The sequence below is a fragment of the Acanthochromis polyacanthus genome, chromosome 19, assembly GCF_021347895.1.
Source record: "Acanthochromis polyacanthus isolate Apoly-LR-REF ecotype Palm Island chromosome 19, KAUST_Apoly_ChrSc, whole genome shotgun sequence".
Taxonomy (NCBI): Eukaryota; Metazoa; Chordata; class Actinopteri; family Pomacentridae; genus Acanthochromis; species Acanthochromis polyacanthus.
The window spans coordinates 5751017-5777684 of record NC_067131.1 but is presented as its reverse complement, the minus strand read 5'-3'; the positions used below and the strand labels follow the sequence as shown (position 1 = coordinate 5777684).

The 26668-nt window shown below is 39.9% G+C and overlaps 2 protein-coding genes and 1 long non-coding RNA gene across 3 annotated transcripts in view; all 3 read left to right on the top strand.

Moving 5' to 3' along the window:
• LOC110948354 (5-hydroxytryptamine receptor 3A-like) overlaps nucleotides 1-26668 on the top strand; it is a 78623-nt gene that overhangs the window by 19888 nt on the left and 32067 nt on the right. The window lies entirely within an intron of this gene.
• Nucleotides 6280-25709, top strand: LOC127531130 (uncharacterized). The gene is made up of 3 exons (XR_007938075.1): nucleotides 6280-6348; nucleotides 6575-6822; nucleotides 24603-25709. It is a non-coding gene; the product is annotated as an uncharacterized LOC127531130 (long non-coding RNA).
• LOC110946023 (5-hydroxytryptamine receptor 3A-like) lies at nucleotides 11239-24609 on the top strand. Its single transcript, XM_051939621.1, has 13 exons — nucleotides 11239-11309; nucleotides 12879-12959; nucleotides 13378-13623; nucleotides 17802-17852; nucleotides 18259-18422; nucleotides 18740-18784; nucleotides 18928-19037; nucleotides 22363-22532; nucleotides 22654-22814; nucleotides 23464-23674; nucleotides 23784-23957; nucleotides 24056-24126; nucleotides 24355-24609. Exons 1-13 carry the CDS (start codon nucleotides 11267-11269, stop codon nucleotides 24577-24579), a joined length of 1752 nt encoding a protein of 583 aa, XP_051795581.1. The 5' UTR covers nucleotides 11239-11266; the 3' UTR covers nucleotides 24580-24609.

Below are 26668 nucleotides of genomic sequence, written 5' to 3'. Positions count from 1 at the left end.
CAAGATTTACAACTATTTCTCTCAGAGAAAATCTCAACACTCTCCGTATATTAAAGAAAAATGGTTTAGTGAGAGCAATGAGGTTATCTTTCAGGATGACCGGAATGCAATTTGCCAACTACAGTGTCAAACCACAAGTTCTATGAGCTGGAGGGAATTCTGCTGGAAGAGTCTTGTACGTTTTTTCATAACTCCTGATCAAAAGTGACACTGTCCGACTAATTCCAAATGTTGGAGACAGTGCCAAATTGATAATGCGAATCACTCACATATTTTGGTCCTGCCCAGTGCTGGTCTCTTACTGGAAAAGTGTCTACCAGACTATACAGGAAGTTCTTCAAACCACTTTCCCTTTTTGATTTGATATTTTATACCTGGGCAACCTTCCACAAGAGATGGGTACCAAAGACAGGAAACTTACGTCTTATTGGCAGCAAGTAAGAAGGCCGTAACCCGCAAATGGCTGCAACAACAGGCTCCTTTGGTTGATGATTGGATTGCTATTGTCTGCGAAAAATACAAAATGGAAAGATTGCATATTGTCTCAAACTTCGCCAAGATGTTTTTGACAGTGTATGGTTTAAGTGGATCGTGTATATATAGCTCCCAGAAGAGTAGATTTTATGTGATACAGACAATGTTTGTAACTCAAATATCAACCTTCCTCCAAGTTCTAGGGTATATATACACACGTGGACAAAATTGTTGGTACCCCTCAGTTAAAGAAGGAAAAACCCACAATTCTCACTGAAATCACTTGAAACTCACAAAAGTAACAATAAATAAAAATTTATTGAAAATTAAATAATCAAAAACAGCCATTACTTTTGAATTGTTGATTAACATAATTATTTAAAAAAACAAACTAATGAAACAGGCCTGGACAAAAATGATGGTACCTCTATAAAAGATTGAAAACTATTTGACCAGAGTGACATGATTAACTCAGGTGTGTCATTTAATTGACATCACAGGTGTTTCCAAACTCATAATCAGTCAGTCTGCCTATTTAAAGGGAGACAAGTAGTCACCCTGCTGTTTGGTGAAAAGGTGTGTACCACACTGAACATGGACAACAGAAAGCGAAGGAGAGAATTGTCCCAGGACATCCGAAAAAAAATGATAGACAAACATCTTAAAGATAAAGGCTATAAGACCATCTCTAAACAGCTTGAAGTTCCTGTGACAACAGTGGCTCATATTATTCAGAAGTTCAAGACCCACGGGACAGTAGCCAACCTCCCTGGACGTGGCCGCAAGAGGAAAATTGATGACAAATTGAAGAGACGGATCGTTCGAATTGTATCCAAAGAGCCCAGAGCAACCTCCAAAGAAATTAAAGGTGAACTCCAAGGCCAAGGTACATCAGTGTCAGATCGCACCATTCGTCGTTGTTTGAGCCAAAGTGGACTTCATGGGAGACGACCAAGGAGGACACCGCTGCTGAAAAAAACTCATAAAAAAGCGAGACTGGAATTTGCAAAAATGCATGTTGACAAGCCACAAAGCTTCTGGGAGAATGTCCTTTGGACAGATGAGACCAAACTGGAGCTTTTTGGTAAGGCACATCAACTCTATGTTCATAGACTCAAAAACCAAGCATACGAAGAAAAGAACACTGTCCCTACGGTGAAACATGGAGGAGGCTCAGTAATGTTTTGGGGCTGCTTTGCTGCATCTGGCACAGGGTGTCTTGAAAGTGTGCAAGGTACGATGAAATCTGAAGACTATCAAGGCATTCTGGAGAGAAATGTGCTGCCTAGTGTCAGAAAGCTTGGTCTCAGTCGCAGGTCATGGGTCTTCCAACAGGACAACGATCCAAAACACACAGCCAAAAACACCCAAGAATGGCTGAGAGAAAAGCGTTGGACTATTCTAAAGTGGCCTTCTATGAGCCCAGATCTGAATCCCATTGAACATATGTGGAAGGAGCTGAAACATGCCATTTGGAGAAGACACCCATCAAACCTGAGACAACTGGAGCTGTTTGCTCATGAGGAGTGGGCCAAAATACCTGTTGACAGCTGCAGAACGCTCATTGACAAATACAGAAATCGTTTAATTGCAGTGATTGCCTCAAAAGGTTGTGCAACAAAATATTAAGTTATGGGTACCATCATTTTTGTCCAGCCCTATTTCATTAGTTTGTTTTTTTAAATAATTATGTTAATCAACAATTCAAAAGTGATGGCTGATTTTGATTATTTAATTTTCAATAAATTTTTATTTATTGTTACTTTTGTGAGTTTCAAGTGATTTCAGTGAGAATTGTGGGTTTTTCCTTCTTTAACTGAGGGGTACCAACAATTTTGTCCACGTGTGTAGTTCTGTTTGTGGTACCAGACAGATTCTCTAAAGAAGGAAAAGACACAAGTTATCACATATTTAATTTTTTGTCCTCCCTCCCTTTTTCCTGCTTTTGATTCTGTATATGAAGGACAGCTAGTAAAAACAAGGAGGATAACTTCAATGGGATATTTCTGCTATCATTTATGCTTATTATTTTCTGAAATGTCTTTACGTTTGTTCTTTTTCAGTCTGCTTAATTTTTTTTTTTTCAAGAATAACCCCGTGACTTGTGTATTCATACTTGTGACATGATTGAAATGTGTTCTGTAAAGTGCTGGATACCAATAAAAAATAAATTATTTAAAAAAAACAACAGAAAATCAGATCAACACTAAAACTAAACATGACATAACATGGAACATAGGACATGTGTTTTATGGAAACAGTGGTGAAAATAATGCATTGTGGTTTCCCTCAGGTGGAAATACTTCCAGTTTAGAGTCAGAAGAACTTCGTGGTTATGAAACAGGTACAAAACAAAGAGTTTCTGTTTGTAATATTGAATGTATGAAGATTGACCTGCCCTGGTGTCCGATTCTGGGACTGAACTTTAATCCCTGAATTGATTTTGAGTAGAATATTGAGGTGCTTTGATTTGAACAACATGCACTTAGAAGATGGATTTCAAATGGAGAGTCCTGTTTTGGTTTAATGTCTGCAAAATGTGCAAATTTAACTTAGACTGATTAGTTAAACATGTAGTCCTGGAAGAGCATCTCATAATAATCTTTCACCTACTGTTTGTCATTTCTAAATAAAATTTTTAAGAAACTGTGAGTAGTTTTAAAAAGCAGGAATTAGACTATGGAAGTTATCATTTCTTAGTTTTTTTTTTCCTAAATGAGAATGTGTCTTGACATCATTTCAGGTGATGAAGCTTACAGTGACTATAAGTGCAGCTTCCAAGCTGTTTCAGACTTCTTGAATCTGACCAAAGACAATCCTAAATACACCATGAGCCGACCAGTTAAAAACCACACTACTGCTACACTGATATATATTGACATGGCGATCTATGCCATCCTTGATGTGGTAAGTTATTCAAGCTTTTTAAGTCAATGTTGTGTTTAATAATGATGATACTCCCTGTTTTTGAAGGAAGGAGATTATCTAAAACATTTTATGAATCAATGCAAAGTGCTGAGGAGCAAATCTTTTGTTTTAATTGTGGATAATTATAGTGATCAAAAGACATTTAAGTTTCTTTAATTTTGTGTAAACCAGGCCTACACTGGTTTGTACTGCTGAAGAAAATCTGCCCACACTCTAAAGTCAGACACTGGCAGTGTTTATTGTCAGATAAAGTCTGTTACTTCTGCAGCTGGAAAGATTTTCACTCTCTCTTATTCTTTGCTCACAGAGAGAGAGTGACCAGACTTTTGTTACTTACATATGGATTTTTTTGGTGAGTTTCGTCTTGCAGCATTTCTCACTTTCTCTCCGACTGTCACCAGTTTTTAGTTTAACTTGCATCTTGTAATTCTCTATTTTTCTTTTTTCCCTTTCTTATATTGTTTTTGCCACAACATGCATACACCTTACCCAAATCATCTCTGTCTCCTCAGGCATGGGTAAATGAGCACATTTCTTGGAATCCATCCGAATTCTGTGGACTTAAACGCATAACAGCTCCGATTGAATATTTGTGGATGCCAGATCTAACCATTAAAGAGATGTGAGTTTAAATATGTGCACATGTACTCACATGCACAGATTCACATACAGACAACAGTAAGTGATGATTACAGTATCAGCATTATGGTATCATTTAGGAATGGCAGAAATGAAGAATTTGGATTCAAATACAGCTGCAAACATGTTTATTTACAGTGGCTTGCATTACAGACAAATCAATAGACATTAACAAAAGTTTACATGCCCTTGCACCATGTACAGCCATGGCCATAAGTTTGGACACAAGTACCATGACGCTTGTGAATCTTAGAAAATACCACAAAATTGTCACTTACAATATACTTATGTTCTGTAATAGACATCAAAACAGACATAAGTCATGCTGTGTCCAAACTTATGGCCATGGCTGTATATTGTAAGTGACAATTTTGTGGTATTTTCTAAGATTCACAAGCGTCATGGTAGTAGTGTCCAAACGTATGGCCATGGCTGTATAGCATGGCAATCTATGTTTTTCAGTCTAATAGATGCTGCAATTATGTGATATTCAATTTTAAGCAAAAGCCATTTGCCATAATATGTGAATTTGTTCTCATTTGTTCTCATACAGGACAGAGAAGGACAATATCCGTATGAGTCCTTACCTCAAAATTCGCTATCAGGGCTCGGTTGAATATCGGGATGATCAGGTGGTGGTCAGCACCTGCAAGATTTGTACTTACAAGTTTCCCTTCGACACTCAGACATGCAGCTTCTCCTTCAAGTCTGTCTTGTACTCTGGTGAGCCCCTAACATGTTCTGCTCATGTGTGCTGTCAGTGGTTTCTTGAAACACAACACCATTCATTCCTTCATTGTTGATCTGCAGGTGTCACCTCACGCCTATTTTTCTCCCCCATTTCAGATAAAGAAGTGCAGATACTCTTCAACAAAAACCATGAAGTACTAAAAGAGGAGTCTATTAGGGTGATGCGAACGCAGTACGAATGGTTGTTCGTCAACTTGACATCCAACACCTCACTTGACAACTTTTATGACATCAATCAAACTGTGATTGTTTACTCTGTAAGTATTTCTGGATGAAGGCACAGAACTGTTCCATTACCACTGAAAAGCTTTATTTTCCAAAGTCTCTCTGTGTTCAGCTCACAGTATTTTTGATATTTTCGTCTTAATCTCTCTGAACTGAAGATTAGATTCACTCCTGTGTTCCAGGTATACTTCCATATATCAGACTGACACTGTGTTACTTTACTGCTAATGCAAACTCAACTTTTCTTGCTGTTGCTGCTTCACATTGTAAGCTTTCCACTGGCAAACTTGTTATGACAACTTTCAATCTGTTTGGCACCAAGTTAGATTTGCTTCATTAGCTGTGCAGTTCTTTTGTAAGAAAAAATACAGACCTTACCAAGTTTATATGGACATAATTTGTGTTTGATAGTCAGCAGAGCCATCTGAAATATTGGGAGGAATAGTACAAACTGAAACATCCACTTTGAGCTGAAGATAAATAGAGTTGGAAAAAGGAAACCTCCAACATGTCATAAAAGTAAAAGACATTTCTTTACAGGGGACAAACAGTCTCGCTCATTTATATGTACTTATACTTTTGGTATTTCAATTTGTTGATTCTGTTTCTTTCAGCAAAAATCTATTTACGTTGATACAATATTTACTTCACTGTAATATTGTCAGCTCACCATGAAGAGGAGGTCTGTCCTCTACGTTGCCAACTTCTTGCTGCCTGTCTTCTTCTTCTTGTGTCTGGACTTGGCCTCCCTCTTGATCTCCCACAGAGGTGGTGAGAAGCTCAGCTTCAAGGTCACTGTGCTGCTTGCTGTCACAGTGATGCAGCTTATTCTCAATGAAGTTCTGCCTACCTCATCAGACAAGATCCCACTTATAGGTAAAGAGCCCTGATTTATTTGGACTGCTCTTCATAGAGCAAGAACATCACATACTGACTCAGTAAGTAGTGATTTGTCCACATTAATGATGCTTCTTGCTCTTCTCAGAGATGTACTGCATTGGGATTTTTGGCATGATGATGCTCAGCCTCGTGGAGACAATTTTTGTGATGTATCTGATGGAGAAAGACTTCCAGGATGATGAGACTGACAGAGACCGAAGCCTGAATGAGAGCCGTGAGGACAAACTGGACAAAGGCAACTTCCACAGCTGTTTCAGAGGTGAGATTACACTGACATAAAGACTTACTATGTTCACTCATGGAATAATAATCACTTTAATATCATTGCTTAAATGTCTACGTGTCTGTTATGTCCTTCCAGGAATAAAGAAACGTTTTCACTGTGCATCTGCAAATGATTCATCTGCTGATGAAACATCTGTGCCCAAAGAGGTTAGAACCACATTTTAAAGGGTTGGTTTACACAAATGGAAAAAAGGTCAAGTTGATAGGAATTCTGTTTTCATAGAAAAAAGTGTTGCTGTTGATATTTTTGTATATGGAATTTTACAGTTCTTTATACAATATTATTTTAATCACAATAAAAAACTGAATGAAGCAGCTAACAGTGTCATATGATCTATAATCTCATTACCGTTCTTCTAAATTCCTACTACAGGGCATCAGCAGCCAGCTGACGGAGGTGTCTCTTGCCTTGGAAAAGGTCTCAGATGAGCTTGGGGAGATCGACAGAAAAATGAGTCTACTCAGCAGCAGCAAGGAGGAGGAGAAACCCGGCTACTGGACCAGGATGGCAAAAAAAATTGACAAGGCTTACTCTATTATATATGTCATGTCTGCTTCTCTATTTTTACTTACCATCTTCACAATGTGGGCTACTTAAGATGTTGTAAAGTCTGGAAAGAGGTTGAATTCACCATTAACTTAACACAGACACATACCTCTGTGTAGTCTGTACTCACACGTGTAATTCACTGGCCAAAACTGACAACACTGACAACAAAATATCTCATTGATGTCTCAGATAGGGAGGTGAGGGCTCATTCTGATCTGTCAGAACATGCAGTCAGGTGACCTCACTGATGATGGCGTTATGTTTGCTGATCTATAACGCATCAACACAACGACACCAACCCACAGGGGAGATATTTTTTTACTTATGACTAACAGCAAGTTGAGCTGCAGTTCATTGTGTTGTTAGTGATCACAATAAGCTGCACAGACATGCATTTTTATTCACTTCTATGTCTTGGATTCTCAAACTTCATGTCTGGCTGAAATTTGGTCTGATTCTAAAATATGTTGGTGGCAAAAAATTTCAGATAAAATTGGGCTTAATCCATACGATGTGTACTAAACAGGATGTTTTTAACATTACAAACTGACATATTTAAAATATTAATACTTGTTGAAAACTACAATTGTTGCCTTTTAGCTACATAGCTGTGTTAAGATTGTAGTCATGATTCATAGATACTGGTTGGTCTGGTGGGAGTGGCTTCGGACAGAGAGAGGAGAGCTGAAGGTGTCTTTGGTCTTGGGTTTTGTTCAGTTTGTTTCCATTGTCATTTTGTAATCCATCTCTTGTGGGAACATTCCCTACTTGCCTTGGGAATTGTGATGACACGTAGAACACATATATTCATTATTAACCATTAAAAAAACAAACATTTCAATTAATCTTTCAAATACACAATAACATAATTAGTCGTGTAATGTAATGGGACTGTAGATGTATTTGGAATTAAATGCTCAACTATATGAATATGGTGCATTTCAGTTTAATATTTTCCATGTAACAGTTGAGTGGTTGTTTCATATCTGCATTTGCATCTGTATTTAACATATTAATAGATTCTAATGTATTCATGTGATAGACGCAAAGTCTTTATATCTGGTTCTTAAATCATGCATTATTTGACTGTAACTTAACTCTTCTCTGTTTTAATGTAGCATGCATAGGCATAAGTTCTGACGTGTGCATTTATCCCCTAATAAAAGCATGACTAAAGTAAGGAAAAACTCTTTGCTATCAGTGTATCCAGGTTCCTCCTTGAGCATGTTGCTTATCCTTCAAACTGGCATCAGAGAATGGTGCAGCTCTGTCTTTGACACTTTTGCAAAACCAGCAGGTGAGTACTTGCAAGGTATGGTGACATTATCTAGGTCAGCCAGATCACTCCACTGTTCCCATTTTGGACAAAAGTTGTCTGTCAGGGAATCTTTCCAGTCTATACCACGCCAGCACATCTCCTGGAGGATGATCTTTGCTTTGAGTAGGACTGATGCCACAAACCCCAGATGGTCAGACATGGAGGCCACTAAGGACAAAACTTCAAGGCATGTTGCAGGCAGATCCTTGTGACTGACATCAATCTGAAAGTGGTCAGACTCCACGTCCCACTGAATCCCAACAGCTCTCTTAAGGGGCAGATGATAGAATAAGAGGTCCGGGCTATTTACATTTGTTTCTCATTCAGGAGGTGATCTCTGGTAGCTCTCTGTCATTTTACATGAATTTGTTGAGTCAGAGTTCACAAGCGTCTATGGTGAGCTGGATAGCATCTTGTGTCCTTTTAATACGTGACCCCATCATCCACGTTCATGAGCCTTGGGGGTGAAGCTGGTGGTTTTCCTTTGCTATATGCTTTAGCCAGTGGATTGTGTATCCATGAGAGGCGGCTGCCCCGAAAAGATGTACTTTCATACGGAACCTAGCAGCTGGGAGTTGAGGTCTACATAAGAGGTGTAGATGTCAGACTTACAGCAATCAACTGTAGTAAAGATCTGCATAATACTCAGTAATCAACATCCTTTGAAGTTCTTCAAATGCAAAATCCAAATAATTTGAAAATGTCCAAAATCACAGGTCAAAATGAACTCACCTTGCGGGCACCAAAAATTGCTATAAATGTCCATAAAAACACAATAAACCGGATTCTGAAAGTACACACGACGTAAATGCTCAAAATTCTTTATTCGCTCTTGTTAAGCAGGTGAGTAATAAATGTTCACTGGATTCGACTCAAAGGTTGTTCAGTTGTTGCTCATAGACAAAGTTATGACAGGATGTAGTTCTCACAGTTGTGTATCAATGTCAATAAATGTGACTATACTTGACCACTGCACTAAGTTCATCAGGCTGCTGCTTTGATTGTGTAGGTGGATAATGTGCTGAGACACAGGAACATGCAGCCTGATTACTCATTTAGTCATTAATGGTTGGGTTATTTTAGTGAAATGTGACCAAGTTTAATTTCTGTACATTTTCCTCTTCAGTGCTTCATTCAGCAAATTTTGAACGTGTAGATTATCAGTAGAAAAGAATGATTTTTAAGATGATTAGAAGATTATTATAGAGCTGCTGCTATCTGCTTGTTCTGATGGAGCTCTGTTCATGTCTTGTGCACTTCACTGTGGTTTTATTTCTCTGCTGCACAGCGAAAATGTGAAATAGTAATAGCCTGGTTTTTCCACATCCTGCTATTAGCAAAGCTATTGTGGAAAATGATTCTATGCTGTCCAAATACACTGAGGACATTTATTACAAAGACTGAGAGAATGTTTGATTTGTGCAGAGTAACATCTGAATAAACGCTCACTGACCACTTTATCAGGTACACTTTGCTAGTAAAATGTTGGAACCTCTTTTGTCTTCAGAATTGCCTTAATTCTTTGTGGCTACTTTCAATAAGGTGTTGGAAACATTACTCAGAGATTTTGATCCGTATTGACATGATAGCATCAAACAGTTGCTGCAGATTTGTCGAATGCACATCCATGATGCAAATCTCCCGTTCCACCACATCCCAAAAGCAGATCAGCAGTTTCTGAAATACTCAGACCAGCCCGTCTGGTACCAACAACCATAATGCGTTCGAAGTCACTTAAATCTTCTTTCTCCCCCCCTTCTGATGCTTGGTTTGGACTTCAACAAGTTGTCTTGACCACGTCTACGTGCTTAAATTCACTGATCTGCGGCCGTGTGATGTGCTCATCAGATATTTGAGTTAACAAGCAACTGAACAGATGTACCTAATAAAGTGGCTGGTGAGTGCATACACTGTATGAACACTAGTGTTAATAGACTGATATGATTTCCAATAATGGATTTAGATGTCACTACCTTATAATAACAATCTTTATGTATTTCGCATGGTCTAAAAAAGTCCCTAAGAAACTACATCAAGCCGTGTTTTCCTCTGAGGAGATGCAGTGTATCACAATCAGGAGAGGGACTCAAACGCACACGAGGACAGTGCAGGTAACCACACAGGTGTGAAAGCAGACAAACACGAGAGTACAGCACACAACAGGAAATATCAAAATAAAACAGGAACTAACCACATCATTGTCTATGAGCTGGATGTGACACAATGTACTTATTTCCTGCTGTTTCTGTTTGTTCTGTGGACTGTTGTATGCATGGAGTTTGAAAACCATGTATCAGACTCAAAAACAGCAGAAAAATTTCGTTTCAGTCTATATAAACACACAAACGTGTAAGTTATCACTAAATTCCTATATCTTGCACAACTGAATTTCTCTGATTTGTTTATCCTCAGTAAGTGGAATCACACAGCTTGTTTTGAACAAACTGAAGCTTTTTTACCTTGTGTGCTACAGGCTGTGCCATCCACTGACTTTGTGAGCAACTGCAGCATCTCTAAAGCTCACTGAGAGCTACTGATTGCTGTGATGTCTGCTGCAGGATGAATGTGAGTTAAGAAGACTCTGACATAGTGTAGCCTAGGGTTCCTGTTGCGCCTGTACTTATGAAGCTATAAAATAAAGAAACACGGAGGCTCTGTTGGTGCTGAACAGACTGCTCCACTGTTTACTACTGCACACCTACAACACACACTCTGCTGCAATGCAGCCAACCACACTTCCACTTCTGGTCTTTCACAATAAGAGACACCGATAGGTTATGCACTGCTTCTCAATGTTAACTCAAATAACTTTATAAAATAGCTTACAATAGCAAGCAAAGTGTCAAAGGCATCAAAATCCCTATTATTTTCTGCACAGACACTCATGCAGTTGGACAACCTCCAAAGCTTCAATGAAACCAACTTCTAATGCAACTCCTACATTAAACAGCTTTTAAAAACCAAGCAGCATTAGCAGTTGAATTGGGAATTAAACAGCGGTTGGTTTGACAGGGAAACTGATCTGCCCAGAGGTTGTTGAGTGCTGAGGGTGTTGGCAGTTCCTGGCAGCATTGCATCAAGAACTTTTTAAAGGGTCTGTCATCACATTTGCCCTGCCCTCTTCCAGCTATATTACAGCTGGAAACATCTCCAGACAGCACAGAGACAACAGGGACGCTCACAGACCTCTCACAGCCATGATGCTTACAGGTTTCTTCTTCTTTCTGCCTCTTCTCACAGGTAAGCTGGAAATAAATCTGTAGAAATGCACTGCTGTCTCACTAAAACTGTTTTTTACTGATCCTCTGTGCTGCTTTTTAATCAGGAAACATTATTTAGTTTTACCAGTGACTAATAATTAAAGTATTTCAGTTAGGGTTAACTGTGTCACAGTCAGACAATTAAAAAAGATCAAATGACTGGCACTGGCTTCCAAAATCTGTCAAGCTAAGGTAATCCTAATTCAAATGAAGCGCAAGGACAATAAAAATACAGACTTTTTTTTTCACTTTTTGCAGAGATATACTTTTTGTCTTTCTAATGTTTCGAGATAGTAAAACTGAGGAAAAGACAGGAAGCAGACTTGGAGATATCAGAGATTAAAATGTTGAGGTTCTCTTTGGGAGTGACCAGGATGGACAGGATCAGGAATGAGGACATCAGAAGGACAGCACAGGTTAGATGTTTTGGAGATAAAGGCAGAGAGGTCAGATTGAGATGGTTTGGACGTATAGGACAGGAGGGATAGTAAATATATCGGCAGATGATTCGCTGTGGTGACCCCTGAAGGAAAAAGCCAAAAGGAATTAAAGAAGTTTTTTTGTCTTTCCTGAATTATTATGACTAAGCATTTTCAGTTAGCTGTAATTGTACCAGAAATAAAATGAAATTTTTAGAATTATTTTCAGTAAAATTAATATTTTCTTTTATAGTATATTTCAGTGCTATAGTGCTCCAAAGAAAAACGACAATGACATGAATACAGAAAATGCAATTCAACTGTTTATTGAGGCTTTGCATTAGCTGGAGTGTCCTGTGTTTCTTTGTTGAATTAAAGCAAGAGTTTCTTCTTTAATGACTGAGCTGTTTAAGTGTCAAAATGAAATCAAATCAGGATGTCTCGTGGAGAACTGAACCCAAATGAGAGCGTTCACAGAGCAGACAGCAGGCAGATCGATAATGAACAGGTCTTTATTTACAAAAACTGAAAACTCAAATAACTCTAATGCCAGCTATGGCCAGAACTCACAACGGGTGAGGGAGGGGGGAAGGCAGGCTTCTGGGGGTGGCTGTCAGGGGGGAGGTGACTGCAACTGGAGGAGCAAGAGGACAGCTGAGTCCCAGTCCTACTCAGGAGAACTATTGGAGGAGGTCCAGGTCCTTACACCTGGAGGACGGCTGGGGGTAAAGCAGGCTGCTCCCGTGGCTGCAGGAAGTGGAGACAACAACACAGGAAGGCAGTAAGATCCCACATCCACTGCCGTGTGAAGCCGGTCTTTACAGCAGGTGGTGGTGGGATGACCTGCAGGTGTGTGGCTCTTGCAGCTGCACATAATCCGCTGATCAGCAGCTGTGGAGAGCCTCACAGACCGGAGACACACCGGCAGTGGAGCAGATGGCCGGCAGGGGGCGGGGCTAGGAAAGGCCCGTGACAGTCTTGACATTACAGCTGCAGTTCCTGAGTCTATTTCTAATTTTAAAAAACAAATAAATGCAATCAACATTTAATCACACTAAAACATATAAAGCAGGAGATGTGTATAGATGGAAATTATACCGAAAAAATACCTCTGTGCTCCTTTTTGTCAGGTTTAAAGACCTCCGATTCAGAGCAACAAGTGCCTGATGGTCATGAAGATGAGTCCAATCTTCAGCTTGAGGAAAATCCAGGTAGATAAGAAACTCACATATTTCCAAATATAAATATTCTATTATGTTTATTTCCCCTGACAATGATAGTAGAGTTCCTATCCTTGCTTAAGCATGGTACCTTTAAAAGTTATTAGATATTTCATTGACGAGATGAAAACAAAAATTAGGTAAAATGCAGTTCTAATGTATGTGTGAACAAGTAATGAGCCGTTGTTGTGTACAGAAGTCTTGTTTAAAGGTGAACAGAATGACTGATTTCTCCATTGATGACTTTTCTGACAGTACCTCGTGGGAGAAATTTGATAGCTGTAAACAACAGACTTGTTAATTATTGCCAGTCACTTTAGTATTGGTGTGTCTTATAATGCCTGTAAAGCAGAGATGCAGACTGTTTTGGCTAAACAGCTGGTGGACACCTGTGTGCTTCCTACTGAAGGTGGCGTGAATGAGAAGACCCTCGGTGCACCGCAGGTGGATGCAGCGGGGCCTGAGGTTCCCAGTGAATTCCCTGCTGGTGTGGACCATAAGTCAGCCGCTGGCTCTCTGGTAGGCTTGGCTACAGAGGATCTCCGCCTAACCCTGGCAATTAGAGAAGCTGAGGTGCGAAGCCGACAGCTGGAAGTGGAGGTGATGAATCTCCGCATCCAAGCCTTGAAACTGCAGCAGGGCCAGCCTTCTTCAGGTGGGTTTGACATGAGCAAGCACATTGCATTAGCCCTATAAGCTGCAGTCAATTCCAGCCATTTTCAGTACAAAAAATCACTAATATTTTATTTGTAAATAAAAATATGACGAGAAATACAGGGAATATTGGACGCGCATCACGAGGTGCATTTCCTTGAAAACGACCTATTCGTGGATTATATGCCGACTTCAGGACATGTTTTGGACAAAATATTTTACTGGCTTGTTTCGTCTGGATGTCCAAGGTTGGATTATGGCCGTTTTTTGTGGAATATTTTCATCTGTGTGTAATAATGAACCCGCAAATGTGAGTCGCGCTGTGTACGTTGAAGCCGTGTATAGAGAACGGATGGATGGATATTCGTTGTTTGTTGGACAAATGTGTTTATATTACCCGCTGTGGTAATCACATCTGAAAGTGGTTTATACCGGCGGATTCATGAGAATCTAAGCTTCGTGTTTGCATAATCGCATTTGCAGTTTCAGAAATTTAGCAAATTGCTTATGCAGATCTCAAAGTGTACCGCGGGCGGGACATTGAAGCGCAACGGGTTAGTTCCTCCGTTTCGTGAATCTGAAAATGATTCTTATTTCAGTGCTTTTGAGAGCACAGCTGCTGCTTTAAACTGGCCCACAGAGTTTTGGTCCTTACTGCTGCAGTGTAAACTTGTGGGTAAAGCGCAAGAGGTCTGTGCTAGTTTGTCTGTAGAGCAGAGTCTAGATGACAACACTTTGAAGAAAGCTGTGCTGCAGACCTATGAACTTGTTCCAGAGACATATAGACAAAAATTTAGAAACCACGAAAAAAAAATGCCAACCAGACCTACGTGGAGTTTGTGCATGAGAAAAGCACTTTGTTTGACAAGTGGTGTCAAGCATGTGATGTTAAATCTCTGGAAGAGATGCGAGAGTTAATCCTGTTAGAGGAATTAAAAAATGTTTGGCCGAGCGCATCGCTGTCTATCTGAATGAGCACAAAATTTTGTCTATTACAAAAGCAGCCGTCCCAGCAGATGAGTTTATTCTGACTCATAAGAGTGTACTTTCTCCACAGTCATCTCGCGGTCCAAATTTTGTGTCTGAGCAAAGAAACAGATCACCAAGGCTTGTGCAGAGAATTGTTCCCACGCTTGCTGGTGACAGCTACGAGTGTTTCTACTGCCATGAGCCGGGTCATTAAATTGCAGTCTGTCCTGCTCTAAAAAAGAAAGGTCAGTTCAAACCTAACAAACCGCCCGCAGGCGTGTGTCCGTTAAAACCTGTAATTTCACTTGAAGTGCGTTCGGTGCTTTCTGATTGTAAAGTTTCTGAGGTTGATGCTCGTTTCAAGTCGTTTGTTATTCAGGGCTTTGTTTCTGTGACCGGGGAGGGAAAAGAAAAGGTTCCTGTGAAACTCCACAGGAATCTTTAGTCTTCAGTCCTTGTGACCTGGTGTTCGGTAACACTGTGCGTGGTTCTTTGCGTCTTCTTAAGGAAATATGGCTGCCCGATTCTACTAAGAGTGAGTATAATGTACTAGATTATGTCAGTACTTTTCATGAGCATCTTCACCATGTTTGTTGGTTGACTCAGGAAAATCTCACATAGGCTCAGTCCAGGATGAAACGGCATGTTAAGAAAAAGTCTGTGCTGAGAGATTTCCAGCCAGGTGATCAAGTTTTGGTGTTGCTGCCGTTGCCCAGATCCAGTCTGCAATTCGCTGGTCCATATGTGGTGGAAGTGGCACCGATTATGTAATTAAAACTCCCAATCGCAAAAGAAAAACTTGTGTCATATCAACATGCTGAAGCGTTACTTTTCCAGAGATAGCCCCCTCTGTGCCACCTTCTGATGTTCCCCTGGTTGTTGTGTGTGAAGCCCCTCCACAATATAATGTGTGTGACGACAGCTTAGAAGAAAAAAGTGGTTTAATGCCAGTTGCTCGTCTGAAAAACTAGGAGGTGCTCAGTGATTTAAAGTCATTGCTGTCGTATTTGTCTGAGTCTGCTAGAGCTGAAATTATTCCGCTGATTGTAGACAATTTACTCCTCTTCTCTGATCATCCTCGATAGACTTCTGTGTTGTTCCATGACATTGATGTGCAGGGTCATCCTCCTATTAAACAGCATGAGTACAGGCTCAATCCAACTGAAAGGGCCCTCATGCAACAACAGGTGAGACCTTTTGTTGATCATGGGTTAGCTGTCCCAAGCATCAGTACATGGAGCTCTCCATGTGTGCTAGTTCCGAAACCTGACAATACACTTCAATTTTGTAATGATTATCGAATGGTAAATGCCGTCACAAAACCCGACTCATATCCGTTCCCCAGGATGGAGGGTTGGATCGATCGGCTGGGTTCTGCCAGGTTTGTGACCAAAGTAGACCTTTTTAAAAGCTACTATCAGGTTCCATTAACTCCCCATGCTTCAGGAATCTAAGCCTTTGTTACTCCTGATGCTTTCCAGTACACTGTTATGCCATTTGGGTTATGAAATGTTCCCGCTACTTTCCAGCGCAGTATGCATACAGTTGTTACTGCAGTGAAAAACATATCTGGATGATGTAGTCGCCTATTCATCCACACGGTCACATCATCTGAAGACGTTGTCTGAGATCTTTAGTTGTGACTTATCTATGGGAAACAGGTGGGTGAGGGCCAAGTCCACCAAGTGGCTGTCAAGGTGCAGATTGTAGTTGAATTTCCTGTTCCTCAGTGAAAACGAGTATTACGCCATTTTCTTGGTATGTGTGGGTACTATAGAGGATTTTGGAGAGATTTTTCTGAGGTTGTCGCTCCTCTTACCGCCCTAGTTAGTCTGTTAAGGAATTTTATGTAGACCCCCGGTTGTCAAGCTGCTTTTGAGTCAGCCAGTGCTCTGCTGTGTAGCTTGCCTGTTCTTCCTGCGCCCAATTTTTCATGTCCTTTCAAACTGGAAGTTGATGCCAGTGTACGGGGTGCAGCCACTGTTCTCCTGCAGGAAGACAATCAGACAATTGATCATCCTATCTGCCACTTTTCTAAAAACTTCAACAAGCACCAGGTAAATTACAGCGCTGTAGAAATAGAAGCACTGGCCTTGCTGCTTGCCCAGCAGAACTTTGAAGTTTACTGAGGTTCCACTCACAGACACTACAGGTTTTTACGGACCACAATCCTCTAGTGTTTCTCTTCCGGATGAGAAATTCCAGCCAGAGGCTTATGTGTTGATCTCTTCTTCTGCAGGATTTTAATTTGCATATTCTTCATAAGAAGGGTGCGGAAAATGTAATGGCTGATGCTTTGTCCCGGTCTTCTTTGAATTAAATACCTTTGGAAGGGTATTTAATTCTTGGGGAAGGGGCTGTTACGACTGCAGTCATGCAGGTAAGTGTAGTGTCTTTTTGTGCTGTGTCTCCTTTGGTTTGCCCATCGATTATGCAAGTAGAGCTGCACCGTACCAACACCAGGATTGAATGCCAGAAGGTCAGGTCAGCACAGGATTGGTCGGTCTGCCGACGAAAGCAAGATATAAGGTGGAAGGATGATGTCCCTTCTGGGTCGGAGAGGGTCAGATGGGCAGGTCATCTTTCGCGGCGTTTCAAATGGCACACAGCAGCATGATTCGTTCATTGTACAGTCAACCCACGTTGGGTAGTAGTTGGATGAGGGAGTGAGCTGCTACTTTTTCTGTTATTCGTTTTCACCTGTTTAAGTTAGGGAGGGAGGATAGACTTTGTATTTAATTTGGTCCTTCTATTTTGATGGGCAAATCAACCTCTTGAAGACTACTGTGGTTTTGTTTATTATTTTCGCATGGAGCTCACTCCTAATTTAATTTACACCTTACCCTCGACTTGTTTTTGTTAAACCCAACTTTGTATAGAAATATAGACTGATTGTAAATAAACTGTTAATTTCTTTGAGAAAACGTTTTGGTGTGCTGCTTGTAACCCGTGCAGGATGACGCTTCATGTGACGTTCAGCAAAACCTAGGCTGAGAAATAAGACAAGAAAATACAAAAATTACAGATATTTATGAGCAATGTTTAACTGTTTCTAAAAACAGACCAGCAGCACATTGTTATGTCACAGTGACATTTCCTGAGCTGATTTTTAAAAAAACCAAAACAAAACATTAAACGTGAGACAACATGGAATGCAGGACATGTTTTATGGAAACAGTGGTGAAAATAATGCGTTGTGTTTTTCTTCAGGTGGAAATACTTCCAGTTTAGAGTCAGAAGAACTTCATGGTAATGAAACAGGTACAAAACAAAGAGTTTCTGTTTGTATTATTGGACGCATGAAGATTGACCTGCCCTGGTGTCTGATTCTGGGACTGAACTTTAATCCCTGAATTGATTTTGAGTAGAATATTGAGGTGCTTTGATTTGAACAACATGAACTTAGATGATGGATTTAAAATGGAGAGTCCTGTTTTGGTTTAATGTCTGCAAAAATGTACAAATTTAACTTAGACTGATTAGTTAAACATGTAGTCCTGGAAGAGCATCTCATAATAATCTTTCACCTACTGTTTGTCATTTTTAAACACAATTTTAAGAAATTATGAAACCAGTTGTTTTAAAAAGCAGGAATTAGAGAATGGAAGTTATCATTTCTTTGGGTTTTTTTTTTCCTGATTGAGAATGTGCCTTGACATCATTTCAGGTGATGAAGCTAACAAAGACTATAAGTGCAGATTCCAAGCTGTTTTAGACTACCTGAACCTGACCAAAGACAATCCTAAATACACCGTGAGCCGACCAGTTAAAAACCACACTGCTGCTACACTGATATATATTGACATGGCGATCTATGCCATCCTTGATGTGGTAAGTTATTCAAGCTTTTTAAGTCAATGTTGTGTTTAATAATGATGATATTCCCTGTTTTTGAAGGAAGGAGATTATCTAAAACATTTTATGAATCAGTGCAAAGTGCTGAGGAGCAAATCTTTAGTTTTAACTGTGGATAATTATAGTGATCAAAAGACATTTAAGTTTCTTTAATTTTGTGTAAACCAGGCCTACACTGGTTTGTACTGCTGAAGAAAATCTAAAGTCAGACACAGGCAGTATTCATTGTCAGATAAAGCCTGTTACTTCTGCAGCTGGAAAGATTTTCACTCTCTGTATTTCTTTGCTCACAGAGAGAACGTGACCAGACTTTTGTTACTTACATATGGATTTTTTTGGTGAGTTTTCACTTGCAGCATTTCTCACTTATTCTCCTACTGTCACATTTTTTTAGTTTTAACTGGTATCTTGTAATTCTTTCTTTTTCCTGTTTTTGCCACAACATGCATACACCTTACCCAAATTATTTCTGCTTCCTCAGGAATGGGACAATGAGTACATTGATTGGACTCCATCTGAATTCTGTGGACTTGAATATATAACAGCTCCGACTGAATATTTGTGGATGCCAGATCTAACCATTAAAGAGATGTGAGTTTAAATATGTGCACATGTACTCACATGCATAGATTCACATACAGATAACAGGAAGTGATGATTATGGTATTAGTGTTATATTTGCAAACATGTTGTTTATTTACAATGGCTTGCATTACAAACATACAAACAGTCGTTAACAAAAGTTTACATGCACTTGTAAAAACCATGTATAGCATGGCAATCTCAAGTTTCCAATAACTTCTAGAACTCTTAATTTCTTCTGATGGAAACATTGAGACACAATGGCTTTTGTCACAAAAAGAAATCATGCATTTTTGTTCTTTTACAGATTTTTCATAGGTCTTCTGAAAACATGACCAAATCTGCTGGTTCAAAAATATTCATACAGAAATATGAATTATCAATTTTGATTATGTAGAAAGTTGTGTTAATCACATTTTCTTAGTGACATGGCCTCGTCACTTCTTGTGAGTGATTACAATTCAGTACAGCCACTGATTCCTCTAAACCAGCTTAAATGGGATCCATTTTACACATGCATTAAACTCTGCCACAAACACTATGATGGGAAAGTCTGAGGATGCTCAGCACAAATTTAAAAACAGCAAATCAGGAAAGTCTCTTGTAGCCATTTCAAAGATGCTTTAGGTCCTAAAAACATCTGTACAAGCAATTATTTGTAGATATGTAGTACATTATATAGTTGTGTCCATGCCACAATCAGGAAGAAAACACAAATAAACACCCATTGCTGAGAGATAATTGGTCACGGTCTTCAAGAGTCAATCAGAAACATGGAACATAGTTGACCTTAAACACACATCAAAAGTGAAAAAGACCAGTGTAATAAATTTGTTACCTTTTTCAAAACCAAAATCAACACCATCTGTTCTCATCTCTCCAGCTATCTTGCCCCTCTGCCCTGTCTGCCAGCCCCCAGCCAGGGACCTCTTTCCCCCTTCACTGAGGTTTCACAGCATGAAGTTGAGGACATCATCAAAAAAATGAAATCATCTTCCTGCGCACTGGACCCCTTTCCGACATTCCTGATAAAATCAAATCTCTCTGCCATAAGTCCTCTTATCACAACAACAATAAACCGCTCCCTCCAGTCTGGCCATGTTCCATTTGAGCTTAAAACTGCCGTCATTAAACCACTTCTCAAAAAATCCACCATGAGCCCAAAAGCCCTGACCAGCTACAGGCCCATTTCCAATCTCCCTTGGCTTTCGAAGGTAATGGAAACACTTGTTGCTGCCCAACTTCAGGACCATTAACATTAACATAGTGTCTTTGAAAAATTCCAGTTAGGTTTCCACTCTGACCCCAGCACTGAGACAGCACTGGTCAGGGTCACAAATGACCTTTTGATGGTGCCATATGCTGGCTCTCCTTCACTCCTTATCCTTCTCGACCTAACAGCAGCTTTTGACACTGTTGATCACCATATCCTCCTCAATCACCTCCACTTTGACATGAGACTTTCTGGAACTGTCTTTGACTGGTTTATGTCATACCTATCTGGAAGGACTGAGTATGTCAGCCTGGAGTTGCCAAGTCCCAGACACATCTTGTCACCTGCGGTGTCCCCCAAGGGTCTGTCCTTGGCCCAAAACTATTCATTTAATACATGCTCCCCATTGGCCGTGTCATCAGCTGGCATGGAATTTCTTTCCATTGCTATGCTGATGACACACAGGTTTATCTCAGCACTCTCCCAAACCCATCTGCTCCCCCGCCGTCTTCATCGTCATTACCATCATTATCACCATAAACTTCATCAGCACTGTCCACCCTGACCACCTGCTTGGAGGAGACAAAGGCCTGGATGAGTCAAAATTTTCTCCAGCTTAACAGCTCCAAAACTGGAGCCATTCTTGTCGGCACCCCTCATCAGGTCCAATATCTTCCATAACCACCATCACCATTTCCAATCAAGGCATTCCCCTCTCATCAGCAGTTACCAACCTCGGTGTAAGACTGGACCCTTACCTGACATTCAACAAACACATCAAACATCTGTGCAAATCATCATTTTTTCACCTCAGAAATATTGCCAAACTCCGTTCCACCCTCACCCTCTCTGATACAGAGACACTCATCCACGCCTTTGTTTCCTGCAGGCTGGACTATTGCAACACACTTCTCATGGGGATCCCTAGCAACAGTCTGTAGAAGCTAGGGTATATTCAAAACAGCGCTGCTAGGATCCTGATGAGAGTGTGGAAGCAACACCACATCACACCCATCCTCCGTTCACTCCAATGACTCCCCATATCCTCCAGAATTCACTACAAAATTGCTCTTCTCACTTATTCATGGCAATGCTCCGGAATATCATAAAGAACTCATCTATCATCAATCATCAAAAAGAAACCTCTGCAGCAATAACTGTCACCTCCTCCGCCTGCCCAGAACCAAACTTGATGACGGGAAACAGAGCCTTCACCTCAGCCACCCCTTGCATATGGAACTCCCTCCCTGACCACCTGAGAGCTCCACAGATAGTGGATGTTTTTTAAAAAAGGCCTACAGACCTTTCCTTTTAACAAAGCTTTTAATTAAACCTGCCCCTGAAATTTCAGTTTTGTTTTTTTTGAGTATTTTATCTGATTGTTTTGTTTTTATCGATTTTATATCTTCAGTGAAGCACTTGGAGATTTTGCCTAAATGAAAAGTGCATTACAAATAAAATTTATTATGATTATTATTATGATTATTAAAACTGGTGAAGAAATGGCTCAGTTAGGCTGGAGTTGAGGTTTTTGACTTGGCTCCTCAAAGTTTTGATTTAAACCCCATCAAGAACCTGACTGAGCTGAAGAAACAAGTCTGTGTCAGGATGCCAACAAATTTAGTCAAACTGCGTCAATTCTGTCATGAGGAGTGGGCAACAATACAATCAGAAGATTGTGGACAACTACCAAAATCACCTAATTGAGATAAAAATGGTCAAGAAGCATTTGACCAAATATCAGCATTGCTGTATGTATATTTTTGTTCCAGCAGATTTTCTCACATTTCCAGAAAACCGACAAGAAATCAATGAAGGATTCAATAATGCATGACTGCTTTCTGTACCAAAGAATGTGTTTTTAAATGATTCCATCATCAAAATTAAGAGTTTCAAGAGTCATTGGAACTAAAGATCACAGTGATTCACGTGATCTCTGCAAATGTATGTAAACTTTTGTTCTCAATTGTATTTCAAATACATTTTCTCCAGTAAGTTACCATTTGCACTACAATGTAATCTGTTTTTCAGTCTAATAGATGTTGCAATTATGTGACATTCACTTTAAGCATGAGGCATTTGCCATAATATGTGTTTTTGTTCTCATTTGTTCTCATACAGGACAGAGAAGGACAAAATCCGTCCGAGTCCTTACCTCAAAATTTACAATCGGGGCTGGGTTGAATATCGGGATGATCGGGTGGTGGTCAGCACCTGTAAGATGCATACTTACAAGTTTCCCTTCGACACTCAGACATGCACCTTCGCCTTCAAGTCTGTCTTGTACTCTGGTGAGCCTCAAACATGTTCTGCTCATGTGTGCTGTCAGTGGTTTCTTGAAACACACAACATCATTCATTCCTTCATTGTTGATCTGCAGGTGTCACCTCACGCCTTTTCCCCCCATTTCAGATAAAGAAGTGCAGATACTCTTCAACAAAAACCATAAAGCACTAAAAGAGGAGTCTATTAAGGTGATGCGAACGCAGTACGAATGGCTGTTCGTCGACTTGACATCCAACACCTCACTTGACACCTTTTATAACATCAACCAAACTGTGGTTGTCTACTTTGTAAGTATTTCTGGATGAAGACACAGAACTGTTCCATTACCACTGAAAAGCTTTATTTTCCAAAGTCTCTCTGTGTTCAGCTCACAGTATTTTTGATATTTTCGTCTTAATCTCTCTGAAGATTAGATTCACTCCTGTGTTCCAGGTATACTTCCATATATCAGACTGACACTGTGTTACTTTACTGCTAATGCAAACTCAACTTTTCTTGCTGTTGCTGCTTCGCATTGTAAGCTTTCCACTGGCAAACTTGTTATGACAACTTTCAATCTGTTTGGCACCAAGTTAGATTTGCTTCATTAGCTGTGCAGTTCTTTTGTAAGAAAAAAACAGGTCTTACCAAGTTTATATGGACATAATTTGTGTTTGACGGTCAGCAGAACAGTCTGAAATATTGGGAGGAATAGTACAAACTGAAACATCCACTGTGAGCTGAAGATAAACAGAGTTGGAAAAAGGAAACCCCTAACATGTCATAAAAGTAAACATTTCTTTACAGGGGACAAACAGTCACACTCATTCACAGGGTGACAACCTAAACAATCTAGTGCATGTACTTATACTTTTGGTATTTCAATTTGTTGACTGTTTCTTTCAGCAAAAATCTATTTACGTTGATACAATATTTACTTCACCGTAATATTGTCAGCTCACCATGAAGAGGAGGTCTGTCCTCTACGTTGCCAACTTCTTGCTGCCTGTCTTCTTCTTCTTGTGTCTGGACTTGGCCTCCCTCTTGATCTCCCACAGAGGTGGTGAGAAGCTCAGCTTCAAGGTCACTGTGCTGCTTGCTGTCACAGTGATGCAGCTTCTTCTCAATGATGTTTTGCCAACCTCATCAGACACGATCCCACTTATAGGTAAAGAGCCCTGATTTATTTGAAGTGCTCTTCATAGAACAAGAACATCACATATTGACACAATGGATTGAAATTTTTCCACATTAATGATGCTTTTTACTCTTCCCAGCAACTTACTGCATTGGGGTTTTTGGTATGATGATGCTCAGCCTCATGGAGACAATTTTTGTGATGTATCTGATGGAGAAAGACTTCCAGGATGATGAGACTGACAGAGACCGAAGCCTGAATGAGAGCCGTGAGGACAAACTGGACAAAGGCAACTTCCACAGCTGTTTCAGAGGTGAGAATACACTGACATAAAGACTTACTATGTTCACTCATGGAATAATAATCACTTTCATATCATTGCTGAAATGTGTGTCTGTTATGTCCTTCCAGGGATGAAGAAACGTTTTCACTGTGCGTCTGCAAAAGATGAATCTGCTGATGAAACATCTGTGCCCAAAGAGGTCAGAACCACATTTCAAAGGGTTGGTTTACACAAATGGAAAAAAGGTCAAGCAGACATGAATTATGTTTGCATGGAAAAGATGCTGTTGATATTTTTGTAGATGGAATTTTTCAGTTCTTTAGACAATAATATTTTACTCATAACAAAAAACAGAAACTGAATGAATCAGCTGACAGTGTCCTATGATCTATAATCTCATTACCGTTCTACTAAATTCCTACTACAGGGCAGCAGCAGCCAGCTGACGGACGTGTCTCTTGCCTTGGAAAAGGTCTCGGATGAGCTTGGAGAGATCGACAGAAAAATGAGTCTACTCAGCAGCAGCAAGGAGGAGGAGAAACCCGGCTACTGGACCAGGATGGCAAAAAAAATTGACAAGGCTTACTCTATTATATATGTCATGTCTGCTTCTCTATTTTTAGTTACCATCTTCACAATGTGGGCTACTTAAGATGTTGTAAAGTCTGGAAAGAGGTTGAATTCACCATTAATTTAACACAGACACATACCTCTGTGTAGTCTGTACTCACACGTGTAATTCACTGGCCAAAACTGACAACACTGACAACAAAATATCTCATTGATGTCTCAGATAGGGAGGTGAGGGCTCATTCTGATCTGTCAGAACATGCAGTCAGGTGACCTCACTGATGATGGCGTTATGTTTGCTGATCTACAACGCATCAACACAACGACACCAACCCACAGGGGAGATATTTTTTTACTTATGACTAACAGCAAGTTGAGCTGCAGTTCATTGTGTTGTTAGTTATCACAATAAGCTGCACAGACATGCATTTTATTCACTTCTATGTCTTGGATTCTCAAACTTCATGTCTGGCTGAAATTTGGTCTGATTCTAAAATATGTTGGTGGCAAAAAATTTCAGATAAAATTGGGCTTAATCCATACGATGTGTACTAAACAGGATGTTTTTAACATTACAAACTGACATATTTAAAATATTAATACTTGTTGAAAACTACAATTGTTGCCTTTTAGCTACATAGCTGTGTTAAGATTGTAGTCATGATTCATAGATACTGGTTGGTCTGGTGGGAGTGGCTTCGGACAGAGAGAGGAGAGCTGAAGGTGTCTTTGGTCTTGGGTTTTGTTCAGTTTGTTTCCATTGTTATTTTGTAATCCATCTCTTGTGGGAACATTCGCTACTTGCCTTGGGAATTGTGATGACACGTAGAACACATATATTCATTATTAATCATTAAAAAAACAAACATTTCAATTAATCTTTCAAATACTCAATAACATAATTAGTCGTGTAATGTAATGGGACTGTAGATGTATTTGGAATTAAATGCTCAACTATATGAATATGGTGCATTTCAGTTTAATATTTTCCATGTAACAGTTGAGTGGTTGTTTCATATCTGCATTTGCATCTGTATTTAACATATTAATAGATTCTAATGTATTCATGTGATAGACGCAAAGTCTTTACATCTGGTTCTTAAATCATGCATTATTTGACTGTAACTTAACTCTTCTCTGTTTTATTGTAGCATGCATAGGCATAAGTTCTGACGTGTGCATTTATCCCCTAATAAAAGCATGACTAAAGTAAGGAAAAACTCTTTGCTATCAGTGTATCCAGGTTCCTCCTTGAGCATGTTGCTTATCCTTCAAACTGGCATCAGAGAATGGTGCAGCTCTGTCTTTGACACTTTTGCAAAACCAGCAGGTGAGTACTTGCAAGGTATGGTGACATTATCTAGGTCAGCCAGATCACTCCACTGTTCCCATTTTGGACAAAAGTTGTCTGTCAGGGAATCTTTCCAGTCTGTACCACGCCAGCACATCTCCTGGAGGATGATCTTTGCTTTGAGTAGGACTGATGCCACAAACCCCAGATGGTCAGACATGGAGGCCACTAAGGACAAAACTTCAAGGCATGTTGCAGGCAGATCCTTGTGACTGACATCAATCTGAAAGTGGTCAGACTCCACGTCCCACTGAATCCCAACAGCTCTCTTAAGGGGCAGATGATAGAATAAGAGGTCCGGGCTATTTACATTTGTTTCTCATTCAGGAGGTGATCTCTGGTAGCTCTCTGTCATTTTACATGAATTTGTTGAGTCAGAGTTCACAAGCGTCTATGGTGAGCTGGATAGCATCTTGTGTCCTTTTAATACGTGACCCCATCATCCACGTTCATGAGCCTTGGGGGTGAAGCTGGTGGTTTTCCTTTGCTATATGCTTTAGCCAGTGGATTGTGTATCCATGAGAGGCGGCTGCCCCGAAAAGATGTACTTTCATACGGAACCTAGCAGCTGGGAGTTGAGGTCTACATAAGAGGTGTAGATGTCAGACTTACAGCAATCAACTGTAGTAAAGATCTGCATAATACTCAGTAATCAACATCCTTTGAAGTTCTTCAAATGCAAAATCCAAATAATTTGAAAATGTCCAAAATCACAGGTCAAAATGAACTCACCTTGCGGGCACCAAAAATTGCTATAAATGTCCATAAAAACACAATAAACCGGATTCTGAAAGTACACACGACGTAAATGCTCAAAATT